Source organism: Phyllostomus hastatus, unplaced genomic scaffold (genome assembly GCF_019186645.2).
Source record: "Phyllostomus hastatus isolate PE091 unplaced genomic scaffold, TTU_PhHast_1.1 phas_scaffold_345, whole genome shotgun sequence".
Classification (NCBI taxonomy): domain Eukaryota; kingdom Metazoa; phylum Chordata; class Mammalia; order Chiroptera; family Phyllostomidae; genus Phyllostomus; species Phyllostomus hastatus.
The window spans coordinates 16,181,978-16,205,115 of NW_025334024.1; the positions used below are offsets into that span (position 1 = coordinate 16,181,978).

Here is a 23,138-nt window from a genome sequence, read left to right on the forward strand (position 1 = left end):
GCCGCAAGAGAAACCACAGAGAACGGAAGTGTACCTCCGCTGCTTCCGGTCCTAGATTTGGAGCCAGCGCCCTCTGTGGCCCCGAGGGGGAAGTGACGCTGCTGCCGGAAAAATGGCGGCGATGGCGACAATTCCATCTTCCACTCCGGCATCTGCCATGGCTTCTGCATCCTCCATTTCAGCCTCCGCCACAGCCACCGCAGCGGCTCTCGGGGAAGTGGAGGATGAAGGGCTGCTGGCATCGCTGTTCCGGGATCGCTTCCCGGAGGCCCAGTGGCGGGAACGGCCTGACGTGGGTCGGTACCTCCGGGAGTTGAGCGGCTCCGGGCTGGAGCGTCTGCGGCGCGAGCCCGAGCGCCTGGCGGAGGAACGGGCCCAGCTGCTACAGCAGACGCGCGACTTGGCCTTCGCCAACTACAAGACCTTCATCCGCGGCGCCGAGTGCACCGAGCGCATCCACCGCCTCTTTGGCGACGTGGAAGCGTCGCTCGGCCGCCTGCTCGACCGCTTGCCCAGCTTCCAGCAGAGCTGCAGGTGCGGCAGGCCCGGTGCTAAAGGGGCTTTTAAAGACTGTATTAAGTGTCATTTACCATGATAGAGATAGCTAACACTTACAAAGCGCTTACCATGTGTCAGGCTCTCCTCTGAGTACTTTATTACTCTATTTAAACTTCACAACAGCTTTGGAGGTAGGTACTGTTTTCCCATTTTATGTATGAGGAAGTTGAGACACGGAGATATTAGTGACTAAGGGCAGAGCTGTAATAAGTTTCAAAGCTGGAACTGGAACCTAGCTGCACGACTCTCCCACAGAGGGCTGGCTGTGTGAGCACTAAATAGAATTCAAAGAGAATGCAAAGCACTAAGAATTTGGCCTGACATACTTAACTATCTACAATTGGCAGCTTAATATATATTCATATATACAGAAATATACATAAACACACAAGTAGATACAACACGTACAACAGCTCAGACTAGAAGTTATCTGCTCCAAAACTTTCATTGATAGGAAGCTGACAAGGAAATCCTCCCACTTGGGGGCAGCGAAAATTGTCCCCCCAAATCCCTCTTTTTGAGTCATTCTGCTTCCCTTGATCCTCAGTCTATTGTCCCTAATTCTGGCTTCCAGCCTTTTATGATAAAAGTTTAAGTTTTCTTTTGAGTCTTTGGATATTTGATAATAGCTTTTATACCCTTCCATCCACCCCAGAATAGATAGAGGACTTCATAAAGCAGATCTCTGCCTTTGTGGAGAAGAAAGGGAAACTGGTGAGAACCAAGGTTAAACAATAGCATAGGAATAGATTAAGAGGCTGAGGGAACTTGAGGGTAAGGTTGTAGCCTCTAGGCTAGTTGATTATTTTGAAAATAATAAGTATATTATTAAAAGAACATTTACTCTGAGTCAGGTTCTCTGTTAAATGCTTTTTACACATCATCTCATAAATCTTACGTGGTGGGTCCTGTTACTTTACCAATGAGGAAACAGTTATGAAACTGCTAGTTAAGTGGCTTATCTGGGTTCAAACCTTTTTATCATTAGTTGTGTGATCTTGAACAGGTTACTTAACCTCTCTGAGATTAAAGTTTCCTAGGTGTACTTACAGGTTTGGCTTGAAGATTAAATCAGCTATACCATCCAGCCCAGTGCCCAGTTCGTAGTAAATGCTTGGTAATTATAGTTAAGGTTTGGGTGCGGAGCGATGAGCAACCAACATTCTCATTGTACTAGGAACTTTGTGAAAGAGGCTGAGGAGATTAGTTCCAACCGCCGGATGAACACCCTGACTCTAAACCGACACACGGAAATCCTGGAAATCCTAGAGATTCCTCAGCTCATGGACACCTGTGTCCGGAACAGCTATTATGAAGAGGCCCTGGAGCTTGCAGCCTACGTACGCCGACTGGAAAGGAAATACTCCTCCATCCCTGTCATCCAGGTAGCCAACTTCCCAAAAGAACTCAAACTGATGTTCTTGGGATCAGTAATTCTATGGTCGTCACTGAACCTTTAGGCAGAAACTGTAGGGAAACTCTGCACATTTCACATCAGTTTCTGCCAGACAGACATGTTTGAACAGTAAACATTCATTCATTCATTCAACTGAGAAATATTAATCTTTTGTGCCAGGCTCTGATCTAGGTCCTGCCTGTACAAAGTGAACAAAGACAAGGGGCTGGCTCTCATCAGTGTAAGATGATACTTGTCAAATAAACAGATAAACAACGTGATCCTTTCAGACAGTGGTTAATCATGGAGAAAACAAACCAGGGAATGGGGTAGGAGGAGACAGGGTGAATTACTCTAGGAAGAGCGGTCAGGAAAGGCTCTTCTGGAGAAAGAACAATTAAGCTGAGACCCAGATGATGGGAAGGACCCAGCCACACGTAGATGTGAGGAAAGAGCAAACCGGAAAGTGGAAAGGACAAGTACAGTCGGCTGAGGGGGGAAGTTGGCATGTTAAGAAATACAGACAGCCAGTGGGACTAGACCAGTGAGCAAGGGGAGAGCATGAGGAAGCTGCCAAGGTTCTGTAACTTCGTTGTAATTCCCGTTTGGTCCTGGGAGGAGGTTAGTGTAGCTTCCACCTGCTCTGTTGCCATCTTGGATCTCTGCATGTGTCAGCTCTAGGAAATCTTCGTATGTCAGGGAAGCAGTGGGAATGTTGATCTGTAATATTCAGAGTTAGTGGAATGGGTCCCAGAGAGTGCTTTTACAAACATATGACTCTATTGTCAGGGCATTGTGAACGAAGTGCGCCAGTCCATGCAGCTGATGCTGAGCCAGCTCATCCAGCAACTGAGGACCAACATCCAGCTCCCTGCCTGCCTCCGTGTCATTGGCTTCCTGAGGCGCATGGACATCTTCACGGAGGCTGAGTTGAGGGTGAAGTTTCTTCAGGCCCGAGATGCTTGGCTCCGTTCCATTCTGACTGCCATCCCCAATGATGATCCCTATTTCCACATCACAAAAACCATCGAGGCCTGCCGTGTCCATCTGTTTGATATCATCACTCAGTACCGTGCCATCTTCTCAGACGAGGACCCATTGCTGTCCCCTGCCAAGGGTGAGCACACCGTGAATGAGAGTGCTATCTTCCATGGCTGGGTACTGCAGAAAGTGTCACAGTTCCTGCAGGTGCTGGAAACCGACCTTCATCGGGGGATAGGTGGCCGCCTGGACTCTCTGCTGGGCCAATGCATGTATTTTGGGCTGTCCTTCAGCCGGGTGGGGGCTGACTTCAGGGGCCAATTGGCTCCTGTTTTCCAACAGGTAGCCATCAGCACTTTCCAGAAAGCAATTCAGGAAGCAATAGAGAAGTTCCAAGATGAAATGAATTCCTACACCCTCATCTTGGCTCCAGCCATCCTGGGCAGCAGTAACCTGCCTGCTGCTGTGCCAGTCACACAGCCAGGGACCCTGCAGCCGCCTATGGTGCTCTTAGACTTCCCACCCCTTGCCTGCTTCCTCAACAATATTCTGGTTGCCTTCAATGATCTGCGCCTTTGCTGCCCCATAGCCCTGGCACAGGATGTGACTAGGGTCCTGGAGGATGCCCTTGCTAAGGTGAGCACATACTGTTGGCTCTCTACTGGAACCTTCTTTTGCTACAGGAGACCAGACTTTGGTAATAAACCAGTCCATATGACAGTGGTGACTGCTGAGTTAGAGAGGTTTAGTGTGGTTTTGAAGGTTTTTAATGGCTGAGCAGCTCTTAACCAGTTAGTTCCCCATCATGGAATCTAAAGTGATCCATGAAGTGGCTCACCTGTAATAATGATCAGTGATGTGTTAGTTTTCTACTGCTGCATGACAGACTCCCACAGACATTTAGCATCCCCCAGTTTCTGTGGACCAGGAGCCCAGGCACAGCATAACTGAGTCCTCTGCTCAGGATCTCACAAGGTTGCAGTCAAGGTGTTGGCCAGGCTGTAGTCTCAGCTGGAGCATGGTATCCCCTTTCAAGCTCGCATTAGCAGATTTCTGTTCCTTGCATTTGTGAGGCTGAGGCCCTCAGCTCCTGGAGGCCACCTCACTCCATGGGCAGTTCAGACTGTGGCGTTGTGATTCTTTAAGGCTAATGGAAGACTATCTGCCCTGCATGAATCTCTTTTAGGGAAGTTCTCTCAGTCCTCTTTTAAAGGGCTCATCGGATTGTCAGGCCTGCTCAGGATAATCTCCTTTCGATTAATTCAGTCACTTCAATAGGATCTTTAATTATAACTGCAAATCCTTTACTTTTGCCATAATCTATGTTTGGGAACAAGCCACAGATTCTGCCTGAAATAAGGGGAGAGGATTATGCAAAGGAGTGGTACCAGGGGGTGGAAATCACAAGAGCATCTTAGAATTCTGCCTAACACAAGTAATGCTATTACCGCTGTTAGTATCTTATCATAGTGCACATTTTTCACACATTTACACCTTTAGATAGTGGGATGCTTCTCTGTGGTTGATAACCTCTCATAATCACTTTGAGCCAGGTGGCAATTGTGACGTGACTGTATAAAATCTATTGATATCCTCATGTAAGAGCAAGAAAGCACAAGCTCTGGAGCTTTTTAGAGTCAATGAAATTCAAGTAATAACAATTAGCTAATATTTACATAGAACTTACTCCATGCCAAGTAGTGTTCATTGTACTTGACACATATTAAGACTTGATCTTCACAACCCCATGAGGTAGGTCCTATTGCTGACCCTACTTTGTAGATGAGGAAACTGAGGCAGAGATGGCATGGAGGGCTTAAGTAATCACTTGGAAGTCACAGAACCATTAAGTGGCATAGCTAGGACTTGAACCAGGAAGTCTAGCACCAGAGTCTGTTATTGACCTTGTTAGCATGACTGGTCTGTCAGGTCAAGTAGACTGTTCTGTTCTTTGTATTTGGAACTTCTTTTCCAGCTGTTTCATTCTTCCTTCAAAAAGTTCTAGTGATCTAGTTTCCTGGAACCTTAAGCCCTTACTCAGTAAAAACCTTTCGTAGTTTTTGTTTCATTTTCCTGAATCGAACACAGTTCTAGATGGTCTTCCAGGGAATCAAGAACTATGTATTCTCTGTATAATTTCAGGATACTCTTCTACTGGAAAAAGCACCAGTAATGAAACACATTGGATCAGAAATACATCAATGAATAAAAACTAATTTCATAATTTAAAAAAATACATCAATGAAATGATAGCATTGTGGAGAGTGATAATTCTGAATTTAAACAAGATAATAATATAATGGACCTTTTGGAACAACTTTCTTCATGAAAAACTTGAGGGCTGCGCATTTGTGCTTAGTTTCATGCAAGGCTGATAGTGATATACTACTGCTGTAATGGACGGTACCTTTGTCTCTTAGGTAACCAAAGTAATCCTGGCCTTCCATCGCGCTGAAGAGGCTGTCTTCACCAGTGGGGAGCAAGAGCTCTTCATCCAGTTCTGCACTGTCTTCCTGGAGGACCTGGTTCCTTATTTAAATCGCTGTCTCCAGGTCCTTTTCCCACCAGCTCAGATAGCACAGACATTAGGTAAGAGAAAGCAGAAAAGACCCTTAAAGCTACTTTATTGATATAATTCACATAATAATTAATTCACCCATTTGTAAAATTCATTATGCTTTAGTAAATGAACAGAGATGTACAACCATTACTACCATCCAATTATAGAACATTTCCATCACGCCAAAAAGATCCCTCACGCCCAGTAATCATTCTCTTGTTCCACTTTTAGCCCCCGGCAACCATTTATCTGCTTTCTGATGCAATAGATTTGCTTTTTCTGGACATTTCATATAAATGGAATAATATAATATGTGTATATCTGGCTAAGTGGAAGAAGCTAATCACAAAAGAACCACATATTGTATGATTTCCCAGCTTGCCTTCACTTTCCTATATTCACTCTCTGCCCCTGGGGCGGGGGGTGTGGAGAATGGGGGAGACGGAACTTCCCAAAAGGCAATGGGCCAGTGCTCACACAAACAAAGAGTGGCCGTCCCCACTTACGCCCCACCCCCCACTTCCCCGGGGGACCCAGCATTTCTCTTGGGCCTGACACAGGAAGCCTGTGCCTACTGAGGTTCTCTTGGCTCTTACTCCCCCTACTCCATCCGCCCTGCAGTGCTGTTCTGCATTACCTTCAGAGTCTTGTTTTACAGTATAGAATCCTGTCCAGTGTCACTTATTATACTGAAATACGGTAATTGTGTCAGTTACTTCCACAAAGTTTCTTTTTTCCTGTGACACATCAGTATATACACTTGTTAAATGTTTTTCCATTTCACTTTGCCTACCATCTGGGTCAGGCATTCCACCCACTCAGCTCTCCAAGTACGGAAACCTTGGACATGTGAACATCAGCGTCGTCCAGGAGCCGCTCGCCTTCATCCTGCCGAAGAGAGAGGTGGTCTTCTGTCTAGATGAAAAGGAGCCAGTGCCGGAGCCCACAGCTCCAGCATCAGAACTCCCGGTGGAAGAGTCAAGCCTTGAGCCTGTCACTATGGCTTTCCCTGAGGAGAGGCAAGAGCAGGTTGAATCAGCGGAGCCACTAGAGGCCGAGGTGCCCAGTGCGAGCACTTAACACTGTTTCCCGCTCCCAGAACCAGGCTTACTGCAGCGTCCAGTGGGAAGGAGGTTGCTCGCCTCAGAAAACACGGGGCAGCCCCAAGGAAGAGGCTGCGAAAGCATGCATGAGAGAAAATTAGAAGAGGGACCTCCTGGTCAGTCCTTTTATAATGCAATTTAAAAATAAAGCTGATTGACACCCGGAGAAGCGGACAGTATTCTGTGGGCGGGAACTACGCTTCCCGGCATCCCTGGCGGCGGGAGCGCTGGGCTAAGGGCCCTGTGGAGGAACACGGCCGGGCTTGCGGCTCTACTCGCTTGCACCATGGGCCAACTGGGGGCCGGGCAGCTGCTGGCGCGGGCGTGTCGCCTCATGGGGCCGGCCCTGCCGTGGGGAGAGAAGGTGGCAGGCGGCGCCACCAGGGCCTGCAGCTCCACGCCCGCCGGGGATGGCCCCGAGGGACCGGCGCGCCCCCGCTCCTACTGGCGCTACCTGAGGCGTCTCGTGCGGGGAGCACCCAAGCCGCCGTACACACGCGTATGCCAGGTCGGGGACCCAATCCTGCGGGCCGTTGCGGCCCCAGTGGAGCCGGCGCAGCTGATGGGGCCCGAGCTTCAGCGGCTGGTGCAGCGGCTAGTGCAGGTGATGCGACGCCGGCGCTGTGTGGGCCTCAGCGCGCCGCAGCTGGGAGTGCCGCTGCAGGTGCTGGCCCTCGAGTTCCCTGAAGCTCTGTTCCGCGCCTGCGCGCCGCGCCTGCGCGAGGCCCGCCAAATGGAGCCCTTCCCCCTGCGTGTGTTCGTGAACCCGAGCCTTCGGGTGCTGGACAGCCGCCTGGTCAGTTTCCCGGAAGGCTGCGAGAGTGTCGCCGGTTTCCTGGCCTGCGTGCCCCGCTTCCAGGCCGTGCAGATCTCAGGTGCGGTATGGCAGGGTCCCTGAAGCGGCTTGGTAAGCGCGTGCATCTCTTCTGCCTCTGATCCCACAAGTTTCCATAAAGCTCCAATTCAAATACAGACTCGTTGATAGCTGATCAGCAGAACCTCCCGGCATGAACATAGGACAGGACCTGGGAATGGACGGGACTTGGGAATAACAGATTGGGTTGGGAATGAAGCCCCTGTGAGAGTACAGCCAGCTCAAGTAGGGGAATGGAGTGGGAGGTATACAGTGGGGTTGTTAAGATGGCTTGGGTCCTGTTTCCCCACATCCAGGCCCTGCCCAATGCCTTTGCTCACTGTCTGTCACACACACACACACCTGCCCCAATGATATCTGTCATGGTGGAGTGGGCAAAGTGGCATCTGCTTTGCCCAGCCCTGGGTGACAAGCCATTCCCTCTCTGCTATACCAGGATGTTTTGTGGAATGTGGTTTCTTCCTGTTTGGGATGATTGTTCCTCCTGAGCAAGCCACTTGGTTCATGAGGGTCAGAAAGTCAGTGGTATTCCTTATTTTATATTGTACCAAACTGAAATACTTCTGTTAAGAATTGAAAGCAAACAGCAATACTTTGGAAACAGGAGGAGTGTTCAGAAGAGAAGCACCTTATTAGGAAGATCATTTCTCATCTCATCTCCATAGTAAGCCCAGCAACCTAATTGTTAAAGTTGGGAACCAGGTTGACTGCTTGGTAATACAGACAGAGCTGCAGCATCTTTTCTAGGGAGGTAAGAAATGCTATCTGAGTTCCCTTCTGATGTTCCCTCCTGTAAACAGGAACATCCAAGGGCAGGGAAAGGGCCAGGCGGTTCAGAATGATGAAGTTGAGCATGTCCTCACCCAGACTGTAACTTCCTTTGCAGGGCTGGACCCCAGAGGAGAACAGATGGTGTGGCAGGCCAGTGGGTGGGCAGCACGCATCATCCAGCATGAGATGGACCACTTGCAGGGCTGCCTGTTCATTGACAAAATGGATAGCAAGACATTTACAAACATCCACTGGATGGTGGTGAATGACTAAAGCTTTCCTGCTGCATCTGAGGATTCTGAAAACCTACACAAACATGTCGGCTTGGAGCCGGGCACGTCTTACTTGGCATCAACTTGGCCCTGACAGAAAACAATAGGCTTCTGAAGCCTGCCAGACCGAGTTGGAGGATGGTGTTAAAAATGATTGCCCCAAAATGATCTATGAAATATTGCTTTCAACTTGAGAAGAAAAATGACTCCCTGAAGGAGTGGATATTTCCTAATAAGCTTGTATGGAGATGAGTGGGGCAGTAACCACTCTCATTAGACATGACTGACATGACTTCCTAAGACCTATACGATCTATTTCCAAAGCCAAGATTTGATAATAAATGCAGTCACAAAAGATCTGAAAGCCGTGTTTAAAAATGCAGGTTGACTTTTTTTTTTCCAAACTCATTTTTTACAAGGGATTTGTGTACTTCTTACCTACAGGGTCCTTCTTTGCCTTGAACACCAGTGTGCTTGTGGAAGTAAACACAGAACAGAATGGCCCCAGATCATGGAAGTGTTTAGTGAGGATATTAGCATAAATGAGTACCCGCACATTTTGATAGGTTCAGATAGAGTTTAGGTTTCCACCTTTTGCCTTCAACCTTTAACAGATGTGGAGGAAGACTTTTATTTTGAGATTTCCTAGGCAGCTGGTGCTTGGCTAGTTCTTGTATGGAGACCCTGGAGCAGGGCTAAGGGAAGGGTAATGGTTGAGAGGAAGTCAGTGAGCTTCCCTGTCACAATTAGAAGAGAAAGCAGAACTGTGCTTCCTGGATACTGCACTCGTTTTGGAAAAATAAATTAGCATCACGATTACTGACCGGTGTTTAACCTTAAGATCCTGTCAGGTGAAGGAATTTGTTTCTTTAGGTACTTGTCTCACCTCATTTTTACATTGACTTTTACGTCATTGGTATTTTACCGAAGTCCTCCAAGTACCCATGTAGTAAGAAGTCCAATAAGTTGTTTGGAGAAAACATGTTTTAAGCAGCAGTTAATTAAACGAAACCAGGAAAGAACCACTCTCCTCTATGCCTTTCTCTAAATAAGGCAAGTCTGGAGGGCCTGTGAGGACAAGGGGAAGTGAACTGGCTCTCTGTGCGTTAAACTTTGGAGAGGAACAGGACCTCGCACTACCCCAGGTAAGGTTAGACCATCGACCATTGGGGAAGTCTGTAGGAAGTTCTCAATAGTGAAAACACGGGTTCTTTGGAAAGTCAGAATTCACTTCTGAACACGATGTTCAGAAGCTCTTGTTGGTTGGTCCTCAGAACATTCTGATGCTTTCTTATAGTGCTCTGAAGTTAATAGTCCGTACTAGCATTTGGTTTCAGCTTCCTGACCTTGAGGCCCAGGAGTTAATGATTGCTCAGAGTGGACCCTAGAGAAAGCCAGAGGTTATCTCTCTTGCTGACAAATAGGAGATTTACTGTTGTGAACAAATCCACACAGAAGAAAGGATTTGGTCTACCAGTTAAGACAATACAACCCAAAGGCAAATGCTTGCATTTCCAATAAAGAAATTCTCTTCCACCTCAGGCAGATGTGTTAGCCATAAAACCCACACATGATCAGCATCTGGAGCTAATGAGTGTTAACAGGTAATGAGAATTGGCTGTAGTGAAAGCCAATGTAGGCAGAAGGTTCAGAACAGAATTCCTGGTAGGGAAGAAGTGGATTTCAGAATAAGCATTTAGGGGAGGAAATTCCTCTGCAGGTATTAGTCATAATTAACAGAGCCTGTGAGGCCGCAGAGTCGGTCTGAGGCTAGTTCAGCCTTAGTGGGTGCCTGAAAGCTGTGACTGGAGCCATGACGATGAACCCTGGCAGCCCTAAAGTGTCTGTTAACCCCTGTGACTTGTCTAGGCCTTCAAGCAGTAGAAATGAGGAAGCAGGTTTAAAAGGAAAAAAAAAAGGCAAGGACCTTCTGACTGAAGTAAAGGTAACTAGAGGTATGTGAGAAAATAAAACTAAACACAAGGTTAAAATGAAACAGTACAGGCAGGGGGCAGTGTCTTATCCTGGTGTCTAGTCCAGCATTTACAAATATAATTGGTGGCTGAGGGCACGTAACTCACTAAGAAGCATGTGGGAACTCCAAGAGCAAGTGACAAAAATTTCAGTCACAGTTGCTGCGTAAGTGTCATCTGAAGGTCAGGCAGGCTGGTGCTCTAGGGAACGAGGCAGGGCTGACCCACCAGCAATGGAGAGCAGCACGGAGCCTGAGCCCAAGCCTTCAAGAAACTAAGCAAAAGTTGGCTCAATTTAGCAGACACTCCTAATCGGATCAAAGAACCACCACAGTGCAAGTATAAAACAATCTAGGAGTTGGCTGTGCACTCAGTTCTGGACCATTTGGTTTTGAAGATACCAGTCCAGGGAGGGGAGTAGGGCTGGTACCGGGGCCAGGCCTTTTCTGCGTTCACAGATGTTTGTGGTCAATCTGAGTCTACTCACATTGAGGTTAGCCTCAATGGTCAGTAGACCATTGAGGTCAGTAGAGGTCAGCCTCTACTGCTTCTGCTCCCTGTCAGACAGCATTTCCAAGGCTGACCCTGGAGCCTTGGGAGTCTCACAATCAAGGGTCACAAGTTCAAATGGCCAGAGGGACTAGGCAAACAGTGCAAATGTGCGAACAGGCCACATGGGGACAGTGAACTGCGGAGCATGTAAGGCCATCCCTGCTCAGCAGCAGCTGATAGGTTGCCTCAAGGGGTCTCGGGCCCAGCATTACCTAACTGAATTTTTATATCTATTCTTGACTTTTGGTAGCAAAGCAAAGCAAACAGCTACAGGCCACATCTGGCTCACAGGCCTCCCAATTTGACACTCTGATCTGGAGGCTGGACAACAGGAAGCAAAACTCAAGTCCCTCAACACCCTCGGCCACACTTTCCAGTCCCTGGGAAAAGAAAGGTCTTGCGAACCCGTCTGGAGTACAGGCCTAGGAACAGCAGCAGTTGGTGACATTCCTCCTTCCTACTCTGCAGAAGAAGAGACAGCAGAGAAAACCAGAAGGAGGAGTTTCTAGTGCAAGCAGGCATGGCCTTTGAAGAGCTCCAGACAAGAGTCAAAGAGGAGATCACTCAGGTGGCTCAAGAAGGGAAAAGGATTTATTAGCCCATTTCCAGGACAGGGACCCGGGGCCAGTGGCTGGGCTGTGTTCTCACATTCAGAGGGAAGAAAAGGCAGCAGTGAAACCCGCCTGACTGCCTCCACTCATTCTGATTCACACAGCTCTGTGCTCACAGAATTGTCTCCTCCTACAAGGAGGACACAGGGCGCAGGATGCCAACCTAGGAGGGTGTGAACGGCCTGGCTTTACTCTTGACCTTTACAGGCAGACCTTGGGCTGGGGATCCAGGGCATCGGTCATTCTTCACAAGGAGAAAATCTGGGTCTGAAAGGAACGAGCCATGGGGGGTCTGCAGGTCTGCTGCACCAACCCCACAGCACGGGCTGCTCCCACTCCTTGATGTTTCCAGGTGATTTTAACTTTATTTATAAACAGATGAAAATCCAAGCAGCATTAATTTAGGAGAACAAAAAAAGGTTTAAAAAAAATACAGAGGGGCAGGACAAGGAGTTGGTGAGCATCCAAGAGGAAGAGGAGGAAGTAGGAAGAACCAGTATCTCACTGGCTGCCGAATGTACTTCTGCGTCTCTGTGCCTGGGAGCCCCTTCCTTCCTGCTCCTTGACTGGCGGCCAGACAGCAGAGGGGACGCTGTAGGGACTTTCGGACAAGCCCTGGAGCCCTGTCTGGCCGCCGACATGGGGAGTGCATGAATTTACCCCAATCAACTTCCCACCTTCACCGTCACCAGCGTGAAGAAGCTTTTAACCCTCCTGTCCAAAGTCCTCTGAGAATTTCTTCACTTTCAGGAGGTCATCTGCATTCACGGTGGGCCGAGTGGTGGCCAAAGACCGGAGCATGTCCGACTGCAAAGACAAGAATGTGTGGCTGAGGAGTAGCCGGGCTCCAGGCCTTCAGCCTCCCAGCGTCGCAGACCCATGCAGTCTAGGGTAGGAAGAGGCCGGCGTTTGAGGTCAGCCCCAGCCCCAGACACAGAACTCCCTGTGGCTTGCCTGGCTTCTGCTCAAATGCTTCCTGTCAGGGATGCTCTTCCCTCCTGAGGCAGCTCATGTCACCTCCAGATGGGTCTACTTCCGGTCTGACGGAATCTAAGATCCCATCATCTCTTACCTCCTGTGAGAGGCTCTTTCTAACTGTACGCCCACCACACCAGCCACAAAGCTGGACAGCTGCCACGGAGAATGGGCAAGACTAGGATAAGGGGAGGTTAAGACTAGCCAGGTGAGAGGCTGCCTGTGCAACTCCACTCAATCACGTGGCCCTGACATTCATTTGCTGGTTCCTTCTGTGTGCAGAACAAGCCAACCCCGTGGAATAAGGCAGTCACATCACCTGGCCTTTACTCTTTTGCTGAAGAAAATAAAATTCTAATATTATGGCCTCCATCCTGGGCTCTCACTGAGTCTAACAGCAGGAGCTCTAGCTACTCAGAACCCCAAAGGTCATTCTCTGTTTAGGAGGAGCCACCACAGCCTAGCACAGGAAAGGGGAGAACATTATTTTTATTTTTGGAGACAAGCCCCCAATTTTCCAGCTGTGCAGTCCTCCCTGCCAGATGGCCACTTACCATGCAAACCACAGGCTCTAAGAGTTTGTCACTAGGGACATCCATCCAAGTCATCTCCATGGCCCCTGGGTCCCCTGGTGAGCATGGCGTCAGGAGGTCATTGATCATAATGCTAGGGTTGGTGCGGGAAGGGCCACAGACCTGAAACCAAACAGGAATTTGATTGGCTGAAGGGGCTGCCCCTTGGTTTTGGAGGAAAGGGCAGGACACCTCAGATTTCTGGGTCTTGAAGAGAAGGTAATGGCAGGATATGAATGAATGCCTGGGTTTCTAGGTCATTGTCTGAGGAGGGATGGGCTCCTTCAAAACTCTCAGACTGAGTAGTCAAAGGAGCTTGAAGTTTGATTTCAGAAGTTCAAGATCAGCATGCTATTCCAGCCACTGTCCTCCAGAATTTCACTTTGTGGCCCCAAATATCCTGGTATCTTCTTCCTAATTAACTCAAGTTTCACCATGAGTGCAGCGACATCAAAAATGTTTTTCCAACTGAAATCTCCATTGGCAACATTCCCCCAAATATTCGAAGGTTCCTTCCCTCACCTTCTTCAATTCTTGACTCGAATGTCACCCAGTGTGGCCTATCCTTTAAGAGTGCAACCTGCCCCTCCCCCTCCAAACCTCAGAAATGCCAGACCGCCCTTCCCTGCTCTCTTGCCCCTCACCGCCCTCTGAGAAATGGGTCTGTTTTGGTTGCTGCTTGACTCCTCCACTAGAAAGGAGGCTGCTGGAAGGCAGAGATTTCTGTCTGCTGTGGTCGGTTACTGATGTCTCCCCAGCATCCAGAATGAGACCAGGCACACAGCAGGGCCCTCGGCAGACACTTAGCAGATCTGCTGCATGGAGTTCCTCCTTACGGTGTGTGGCTTTGTACCCACAACTTTTTAAACACAGAGTCAGGCCCACCACACACACTAGCACAGTGCTGACGGTGAGGGTGGCGGAGGTGTCTGCCATGGTGCCCTGACCTCTAGGTTCACACAATCTGAGATGGTCACTCTCAAGCAAGAACTGCAGGGGAGGGGAGAGCAGATACAACCCTGACCCCTGGAACTAAAGGGTTCACTCCGCACTTGCCCTTGGTTCTCCAAGAGACCCAAGGTGTGTCAGCTGGCAAAAGAAGCTGATATCCCTTTTCTTGTGACACTTTCTAAGCAATTCCTTGCTGGCTCACTCACCTTTTTGAAGTGTGTTGCTGACTGTACTTTTCTAACAGGCTGCATGAGGGAGTCCCGCACGATGATGCTGATGTCTGCACCTGAGTAGCCTTCTGTCTTCCGAGCCAGCTCATGAATATTGGCGTCCGTGAGGTTATGGGGGGTGCTACCCAGGTGCAAGCGGAACATCTGGGCACGGGCAGCCTCCTCTGGCAATGGGATGTAAATCCGCTTTTCAAACCTAGAGAGCCAAGCACACGGCTGGACTTGAGAGCAGATGGAGGAGGAATCAATGCAGGGGCACAGCGGGGCCCTCCAGAGCCGGCTTCATTCGGGGCACTGCTCATCATGCAGACACAGAGAAGCCTCCGGAAAAATGGGGTCAGGCTGCATCCCCAGCTGCCGGTGGCACGTTGACCATGGCCAGAGAAAGAGCTCAGCCCCTGGCTCCTACTGGGGAAGACTCACCTCCTTCTAATGGCCGAATCCAACACCCACGGGATGTTTGTGGCACCAAGAACCAGAGTCCCATCGTTGTTATTCCCCACCCCTACAGACAAAGGGAAACACAGACGCTAACTCAGTACACCTGCAAGGATACCCAGTACACCTGCAAGTCAAAACCTGCATGAAAGAGCCTCGGGGACTCTGTACTCAACTGAAGCCATCCCTGTGTCACATGCTACAGGGGGGCACTATCTAGCTGCCCTGGAGCAAAGAGCCCCGATTCCTGCCTGCCTCAGAAGGGGCACGGCGTGGGGGCGGAGGCGGGGGGAACAATGCTGCAGGGACCTCTCCACAATGAAAGCCTGAGGAGATGAGCTTAGAACTGCTTCTGAAACCAGGAAGGAAACCCAGGAAGAGCACGCACCCTGCATCTGGACCAAGAACTCTGTTTTGATCCTTCGGGCAGCCTCACTCTCATTTTCATTGCGGGATCCGCAGAGGGAATCCACCTCATCGATGAAGATTATGGAAGGCTTGTGCTGCCTGGCCAGCTCAAACAGGTTCTTGACTAGCCTGTGAAGGTGAAAAATGGGGCTGGCACCTGGACAGCCACACACAGGCCCGGCCAGAGTCCCAGTCACCACTTCTGTCACCCTTCCCACTGGGAGGTTGAGACTCTAGTCATGCCTGTGTGTCAGAAAACACAGCAGTAACAAATCCTCTGGCAGCTCTGCACCGAGAGGAAGCGCAAGCCTGACGTCAGCTTCAGTCCTGGCGGCCCCCTTCACTAGCTCTGGATTTAAGACAAGCCACTTCCCTCCCTCTCAGCCTCAGTTTCATCGTCTGCACAACAGGAGTTGGTATGGGGAGTCAGTTAACTCCGAAGTCCCCAGCAGAGGATGCTCACCCGATACCCAGTTACGGGGAGTGCCCTTCTCTTCTCAAAGACTCATCTCTCCCAAGTTCCCTTCCAGTTTCAGCTGTCCTAGTCAGGACAGCACCCCACCCAACAAGCTAGCAAGATAACCCTCTGTTGGTCACGGCTGCCTAACATCCGATGGCAGCTCCTCTCGGAGGTGACCCCACAGGCAGGGATTCTGGGCCACCCGCAACTGCAGGGGTTGGCCGCAGAGCAGGGCCTGGGGGCTGACTTACTTCTCACTCTCCCCCAACCACTTGGACATCAAGTCTGAGGAGGACACAGAGAAGAAGGTGGAGTTGTTGGCCTCTGTTGCCACCGCTTTGGCCAGGTAGGATTTCCCTGTGCCAGGGGGTCCGAAGAGCAGTATCCCTCGCCAGGGGGTACGCTTGCCTGCAGGAAAGAATGAAGTTAGCTTCCTTCTGACTGGGGGAGGGGAACAGAAAAAGCAGAGGGGCCTTAGTTACTGTAAATGCAGTCGGAAATGAGAAGTTCTATAACACACTGATTCTAAAAGCAAAGGAGCAAAGGGAATTAAATTACCCGCCAAGAGCCTGGTCTTAGCCCTGGCTCATGACCCATGTGACTTTGCAAAGTGACAGTGGCTGGCACTTGGTTCCTGACCCTGCCCACCCACTGGGACAGTCAAGTCAAAGTTCTAGTCATAAAGGTGTTTCTGACACCAAGAGAAGCCAAGGATTAGATGACCGCAATGGGCACGTCCTGGGGCCTTTCCCAGTGGGAGCCCCGAGAAGGCCAGGCCTCATCCACTAAGGGCAAAAGGAGCTGAGTCGCCACCTGCTCCTGAACACCTTCCGAGTGGGAGCCTTGAGCTTGCTGCCTCAGAAGCCTGAGGTTTTTACATCTGGGCCTACAGTGGCTCAACCCTTACCTGTGAACAAGTGTGGGAATTTAATTGGCAATATGACAGCTTCTTTGAGGGCCTCCTTGGCCCCCTCCAGCCCGGCCACATCATTCCACCGAATGTTGGGCTTCTCCATCACGACGGCACCTGCAGAGGGAGGTAGAGCCTTCAACCCAGAGCCCCCACCCCCGCCCGCCCCCAGCATAACAGTGGGCCTCGAGCCTCTTACCCATCAGTTGTTCTTGCAATTTCTTTTTCTCTGGATTATCCCCTTCACTGTCACTATCGCTGCTGGGAAAGGAGACAGAAGATGATAGGCTGGAGCAAGAGGAGGCTGGTAAGGAGGCTCTCAGAGCGAGGCCAGGCTCTGGCTGCCAGCATGGTGGTTAAAGGGATGCTTTCCCTGTTCAACAATGGGGACGGACCCACAAACAGTTACCCCGAGGACATTCGGAGCCTACATGAATCCTCTAGGAAACTCTCATAACCCATCCTGGTTGCTTCATTAAGGGTGTAAGAACAGAGACATGTGCCCTTTCTAGAGCCTGGTGAGGGGCATGTGCTTTGGCTGGACTTCAAGAGCAGCCAGGCAAGGCAATTGGAGCTCTCACTGGCCTCTCATATGGACTCAAAACCAGACAGCAAGTGGCTCTGACTTGGAGAAGAGGTAAGTCTTCTTAGGTCTACAGGGGAACACCTGGAAAAGAAACACAGTCGCTGTTGTTCCCCCTCCCCCAGCCTAGACCAATCCCTATCCGGATATAAGTGACTTGCCATCCTCAGAACTCCTGCAGCCCTCCTGGAGATGTTTGGCTTCCTGTCTCTTCTGTGGTGGGTCTCTCACTCCAGGAAATTCTTTGCACCCAGGGACAGAGCCTCTCATCTCTGGTGATGCAGCTGACACAACACCCACCTCTTTCTACTCCTTGGCCATCCTGCCTAGGATCTTCCCCTTACCTCCAGGACACCACTGGCCTTTGTGCTCAGATAACTGGAATCTCCACAGTGAGCAAACCACAGACACGAGGAGAGAAAAGTGCAGAGGGAACACTGGCTCTGGAGTCAGAAACACTGGCCCTGGTATGGGTACAGACTCCACCAAGTTCCAGCTCTGCAACCTTGGCAATCTCTGAACCTCTGAGTCTGTTGCTTCACAGGTCAAAGAGGACACCTGACAGCAACCGCAGCTTGACATTATTTAACCCTGACTGCGCACCAAGCTCTATTCTCAGGGCCTCACCCCATCATCTCATCTGCTCCCTAGAGCAACACTAGGAGTGAAGTCCCATTGTCTTCTTCCTCCTACCGATGAGGAGCCTGGAGGCACAGGGGGCAGGGAGGGGGAGGTCATGGCCCTTGTAAAAAGTAGCAGAGCCACTTTCTGGGTTATACCCAGAGGGTCTGGCTGCAGAGTCCAAGGCTAGTAACTGCCAGGCTGGCTGCCCAGCCCAGATCCAATGAGACAGTGTACACAGAAGTATTCTGCAAGTGCTTGATGCAAGCAGCTATGCGCTGCTCTGAGTAGAATTCCCCAAAAGAGGTGCTGTGGAAGTCCAAGGCAGCATTAGTACCAAAAATGATAGCACCACAGGAATAGGGCACACCCTTGTGGGGGCTCTGGTCCTGGTAGATCCTGCACTCCTCCACACTCACCCCTTGCTCTCACTCTGATTCTCCTTGACTGGCTTCTTGCTGTGTTTCTCCTTGTTCCGCAAATAATCCTTCAGCTTCTCTGCCCGGTCTAGGTACTGCATGCACTTGGCTCGAATGCTCTCCTTGGCCTTGTCACTGTGTGCCTCATCTGCAAAAGGAGAAGCAAGAGAGGCCCTGTGAGTCCGCAGGGGCCCACTCTCCTCTCACAGGGGCTCGGTGGCTGGGGAGGGCCCTCGTGTGACTCACATTTGATAGCGTGTAGGAAATACTCCACAGCATGCTGGTAGAGTCGGAGCGCCTCCTCGTAATTCTTGGCTTTATCCTCTTCTGTGGCTTTGGTCACCAGATCAATGGCTTTCTGAAAAGGCCAAGTGAATAGCTCAGTGCTTCCCAAGGGATCCCAAAAGCCTTTAGGGTACCAGGCAGCAGGAATACACTGATGAGAGATATTGCCAAGCCTGGGAATTAGTCAGTTGCAGACCATTATGTCGGCCTACTTTTCCAACATCAACAGGAAAGGCCTTAAAAGGATGTTTTAAAAGACAGCCATCCCTCTTCACAAGGCACTCAATGCAGTGAAAGCGGCCTCCTCCTCAGCTGTCACTCTGGCTTTCAGCAAGTGGAAGCCTGATGAAACAGCTCAGGTTATGGTTCACAGGGAAAGTTCAGTGTCTATTCCGTACCTCAAGGGAAAGAGAAATGGACCCTGACTCAGAGCCTGGAACAACAGGAACACCAGAACCAACTGATTCCTGTGTTGTTCAGCAGGGAGGCCAGAAAAAGCACTTGACCTCGAGGGCCAGAGAAGAGCCAGCCAGCAATAAAGTCTTTCATTGACCTGAATTTTACAAGATGGACTTAAAGGGATCTGCGGGCCCAACCTGCTTATCTAGGCTGAAGAGAGATGGTTTCATCAAATTGATACCTAGACACATGGGTCAATACACCAGCACCTCCAGTATTAAAAGTGCTGGCTTACCCCACAGGCACATATGTGCTGCAAATTGAGGGGAACAGCCCTCTGGAATCTTCTAAGAACTCTGTGAGAGTGTCTTTGTGCATCTCATAAATCCTCTAGCCTGTGCTCTAGACTGAACTTGAAGCACGCTGGATCTTTCAGGCAGCTGCCCCACACTTACACATCCCGTTTCAAAAACCACAACTTCGCCAACCCAGGAAGCATTCCCAGAATTAGCATCCTCAAGCTGATACGGCACTAGATACCAGGCAGGCCGATCCCGCTGCTATACACACAGTTCCATCCACAGCAAACAATAAACCTCCTGACCAGCTCTTGGCAGGGCCCAGGCATTTGTGCGGCCCTTCCCCATCTGAAAGCAAGAAGTCTCAGAAAGAACACAGATAGCCCTACAAAACTAACATGGGTAGGCCAGGCTAAGTTGATGCTAACTCACCAGGTTGAAGAGATGAGGAAAGGTGAGAGTGCAGGCTCCTATTTTCAAGCTTCAGCTCCCTCCACTACCTACAAATAGAGAATGGCTAGGAGCCCTAAACCTTCCGAATGGATTAGCTTCAACACAGGCTTCACTTGTCTGCTCTCTCCCCCATGACAGCCCTTCAGATAACACATGAAAGGAGTGTCCCTGTTCCCAGTGGTTCTCTTCTCCAGAACAAATACCCCCAGTTCCTTGGACTTCTTCGCTCTACACAGCTTCTTGCTTAGGTTTGTCCTTTTGAAAGATGGGGACAGAACAATACTCCAGGTATGTGGCAGAGCAGGCCCATCTCTTCCTACCTTCTTGATACTACATTAATGAATGCACTTAACATTTTTCTGCCACCCACATACAGTTTTTCAGGTGCAAGAGGCCTCACGTGCAATTTGGAGAGGGACAGCTTTGCATAACAGGAGGGTAAGGTGACAAAACTGCCAGCCCTGCTGCACCTGTAGTAACAGGTATCGCAAAAGATGAGGATGAAAGAAAAGGGATGTGAAAATGTACTAACAAGAGGAGCTGGCAAACTTTCTGTATATGACCAGACAGGATATATTTTAGACTTTGCTGGCCATACAATCTCTGTAGCAACAATTCCTCCCTGCCTTGGTAGCCCCAAAGCAGCCACAGACAATACATAAACAAGTGAGCAGGGATGTGTTCCAATAAAACTTTATTTATAGACATTGAAATCTGAATTTCATGATTTTCACGTATCCTTTCAGCCTTTTAAAAATGTGAAAGCCTACAACATGTTACATGAAAGAAGCCAGTCACAAAGGACTTCATACTGTATAATTTCCATTTATATAAAATGCCCAGAATAGGCAAATCCATGGGCACAGGAAATAGATTAGTGGTTGCCAGGGGCTGGGAGAGAGAGAGGAGTTGTGGGGGGGGCGGGGTGACAGCTACAGGGTACAGGTTTCTTTTGGAGTGAGTGATTGTGGTGATGGCTGCAAAATACTGTGAATATACTAAAAGCATTGAATGGCACACTTTAAGTGGGTAAATTGTATGTTGTATGAGTTATATCTTAATAAAAACGTTTATAAAAAATATGTAAAAAAAATACACTCTTAGCTCACAGGCCATACAAAAACTAGGCAGGTGGGACCTGCAGGTGGAAGTTTCCCCACTGTTCCTGCTTTTTCCTCCACCCGAAGCAGCCATCTCTCCTCCACCTCCAGGAATCTGAATGGTTACCCATCCTTTTATGACCCCTCCGAATGCCACTTCTTCCAGGAAGTCCTGTCTAACTCTCGCAAGCTCTGTATCTGTCATCACTTAACTGAGCACTTACTATGTAGCTGACACCATGTTAAGAATGCTTTACCGGAATCTAGAATCACTGTTACAAAAACCTTACTCCAGACACCAGGATCATGTAACCAGCCCAAGGTCACATACTAGTGTGGGTGGCAGAGTCGACATTCAAACCCTGGTCGGAGGCCTGCCCATGTTTATGTTTTCCGGCCAAGCAGGACTGGCAGCAATTGGGTGGGTCAGTCACGCATCCAGGTGGCGCCACCCCAGCACCACCCTGCACAATCTAGGCAATGAATGAAGGGTCGTTGGCCGAAAAGAGGAAATCGGAGAGCAGGGAAGAAGCAGGGGCTTGCTGGAAGGGAGGCAGGAGGGACAGGGACAGTGAGCAGCCGGGCTACCGGCCCGAACGTCCCAGGCGGCGCCTATGAGGCCCGGGTGAGGCTGAGCCCCACGGCGGCCTCGGGGCTGTCAGCTGCACGTAGCGGCCTCGGGGCTCGGGGCTCGGCCAGGCCAGGAGGGCCGGGCGTTCTGGACCGGAGGTGGCCCTCGGCTCCGAGGGCGTGAACACAGAAACCGGCGCAGGCAGCCACGGGGCGGCGGGGCTCTGAGAAGGCCCCGCGCCCGCCCAGGCTGCCGGCGCGCAGGCCCCGCCGCGCCTCCTGCGGCCTCCGCAAGCCGGACGGGCCGCGCCGAGGTACCTGGAGGGTTGACGTTGTCATTTCATCTCCTGGGTCCGCCTCACACCCCGCGGCGCTGCTTGCGGGCTCGGTCCGGCCTCAGAGAGCCGAGGTACTGCGTCCGGCGCGGGGAAGGGCGGCTGCTGGCAGCCGGAGCGGCGTCCGAGAACGAGAGAGGAACGCGGCCCAGAGCGGTCAGGTCTGAGCAGCGCGGCTGCCCCCAGCGGTCACAGCCAGCACTGCAGGCACCGCTGTCTGCGGCCCAAGCTAGGACACGGCGGGGGCGTGTCGTGGTGGGCGTGGACGTGGGCGTGGCCCTGAGCTCTTGAAGAGTTGGGTGGGCCCTGGGGGCGGAAAGGGACGAGGGGGCGGGGCCAGAGGCAGGGCTGGGTAGAACCTCAAGTCCCAGACCCCACTTTGAATGAAACAGCGCCTATAGGGCAGCTTTCCTGGCACAGTAAACATTAGTTCCCCGAGCTCTGTGTTCCTGATGTTTAATGGGTATACTAATAATCAGTAGCTACCTTTTCTGGCTTTTGAGGGTAATGAATGAGCTAGCTAATGCAAACACAGTGTACTCCACAGGGTTCAGTCTCTGGTAATTTATGAGACCCATGGCTCTGTCTAACGGCATTTTTTGTTGGAGGTAGTTTTTGTTGTTTTTCATATTAACACTTCTACCTTCCTCTTTTTAAAAAATCGGTTTCCTTAAGCCTTTATAGCTAGGGGGTTTATTCCAGTGAACTTCAGTATAGCAGGTTGGTTGTTCACATTCATTCATTTAACAACATTTAGTCAATACAGACGATGTGTGGAGCTCTGTAGTTTCTGGGGATACAGCAATGATAAAAACAGCTCTAGAGGAGTCTGCAGTCTAAGGAGAAAGATGATGTACATCAGGAAAAACTATGTAGTAAGCCTGTGTGTGAAGACCCATGTGCTATGTGGGCTTCTAACAGCCAATTGCCCAAGATAGGGGGTTAGGAAAGGTTCCCATTAATTAAAGGATGAAGGGGCTGGGGAAGAACATTCCAGGTTGATGAAACAGCCTGTGCAAAGGCCCTGAGTCCCTGAGGAGGCCACTGGTGGAATTGAAGAAACTGGAAGAAGAATCAGATAGCCAGAGAGCAGAAACTGGTAAGTCAGAGCCTGATGAAGCGATATCAGGGAGTTTGGAAGGGGCCAGGACATTTGGCTACAGTCAAGGTTTTGGGTTTTATCCTAAGAACAATGAGAAACTTTTTTTTTTTGATAGATGACTCTAGCCCTCATATGCACAACAGATTGCAGGGGTGGGGTGGCTATTTTATATGAAGCTATTGCTGTGGTCCAGAAGAGTAAGGGAAGCTTGGACTGGGGGGAGGGGGACTTGGAGAGACATACACAGAACGGGGAAGTTTTGGAAGACAAATCGTAAGTGCTCAGAAGTAGATTAGATATGGAGTATGGTGAGGGGCACGAGGGGACTCCTGGTTTGCTGGCTTTAGCACCTGGACCAATGGCGGTACCACTGAGAT

General features: G+C 50.2%; 3 protein-coding genes across 8 annotated transcripts; 2 read left to right on the top strand and 1 right to left on the bottom strand.

The window, feature by feature from the left end:
- The first annotated feature begins 39 nt into the window (after positions 1 to 39).
- COG8 (component of oligomeric golgi complex 8) lies at positions 40 to 8,879 on the top strand. Of its 3 annotated transcripts, XM_045818547.1 has the most exons (6): positions 40 to 534; positions 1,736 to 1,943; positions 2,744 to 3,571; positions 5,356 to 5,524; positions 6,301 to 6,477; positions 8,359 to 8,879. In XM_045818547.1, exons 1-6 carry the CDS (start codon positions 113 to 115, stop codon positions 8,514 to 8,516), a joined length of 1,962 nt encoding a protein of 653 aa, XP_045674503.1. In that variant the 5' UTR covers positions 40 to 112; the 3' UTR covers positions 8,517 to 8,879. The 3 variants fall into 3 exon arrangements, with proteins under 3 accessions (XP_045674503.1, XP_045674502.1, XP_045674504.1); XM_045818546.1 differs by lacking the exon at positions 8,359 to 8,879 and having other exon boundaries at positions 6,301 to 6,764; XM_045818548.1 differs by lacking the exons at positions 5,356 to 5,524; positions 6,301 to 6,477.
- On the bottom strand, positions 5,543 to 21,810 carry VPS4A (vacuolar protein sorting 4 homolog A). 4 transcript variants are annotated; one of them, XM_045818550.1, is made up of 12 exons: positions 21,643 to 21,810; positions 18,465 to 18,576; positions 18,219 to 18,366; positions 16,795 to 16,856; positions 16,593 to 16,712; positions 15,937 to 16,093; positions 15,206 to 15,354; positions 14,803 to 14,884; positions 14,356 to 14,575; positions 13,181 to 13,321; positions 12,329 to 12,458; positions 5,543 to 6,504 (listed from the first exon to the last, which is right to left on the bottom strand). In XM_045818550.1, the coding sequence occupies exons 1-11, from the start codon at positions 21,661 to 21,663 to the stop codon at positions 12,357 to 12,359; spliced, it is 1,314 nt and encodes a 437-aa protein (XP_045674506.1). In that variant the 5' UTR covers positions 21,664 to 21,810; the 3' UTR covers positions 5,543 to 6,504; positions 12,329 to 12,356. The 4 variants fall into 4 exon arrangements, with proteins under 4 accessions (XP_045674506.1, XP_045674507.1, XP_045674508.1 ...); XM_045818551.1 differs by lacking the exon at positions 5,543 to 6,504 and adding an exon at positions 11,614 to 11,918; XM_045818552.1 differs by lacking the exon at positions 5,543 to 6,504 and having other exon boundaries at positions 11,614 to 12,458; positions 16,795 to 16,853.
- On the top strand, positions 6,872 to 7,505 carry PDF (peptide deformylase, mitochondrial). The gene has a single exon (XM_045818554.1). It carries the CDS (start codon positions 6,885 to 6,887, stop codon positions 7,494 to 7,496), a length of 612 nt encoding a protein of 203 aa, XP_045674510.1. The 5' UTR covers positions 6,872 to 6,884; the 3' UTR covers positions 7,497 to 7,505.
- Positions 21,811 to 23,138: the final 1,328 nt, after the last annotated feature.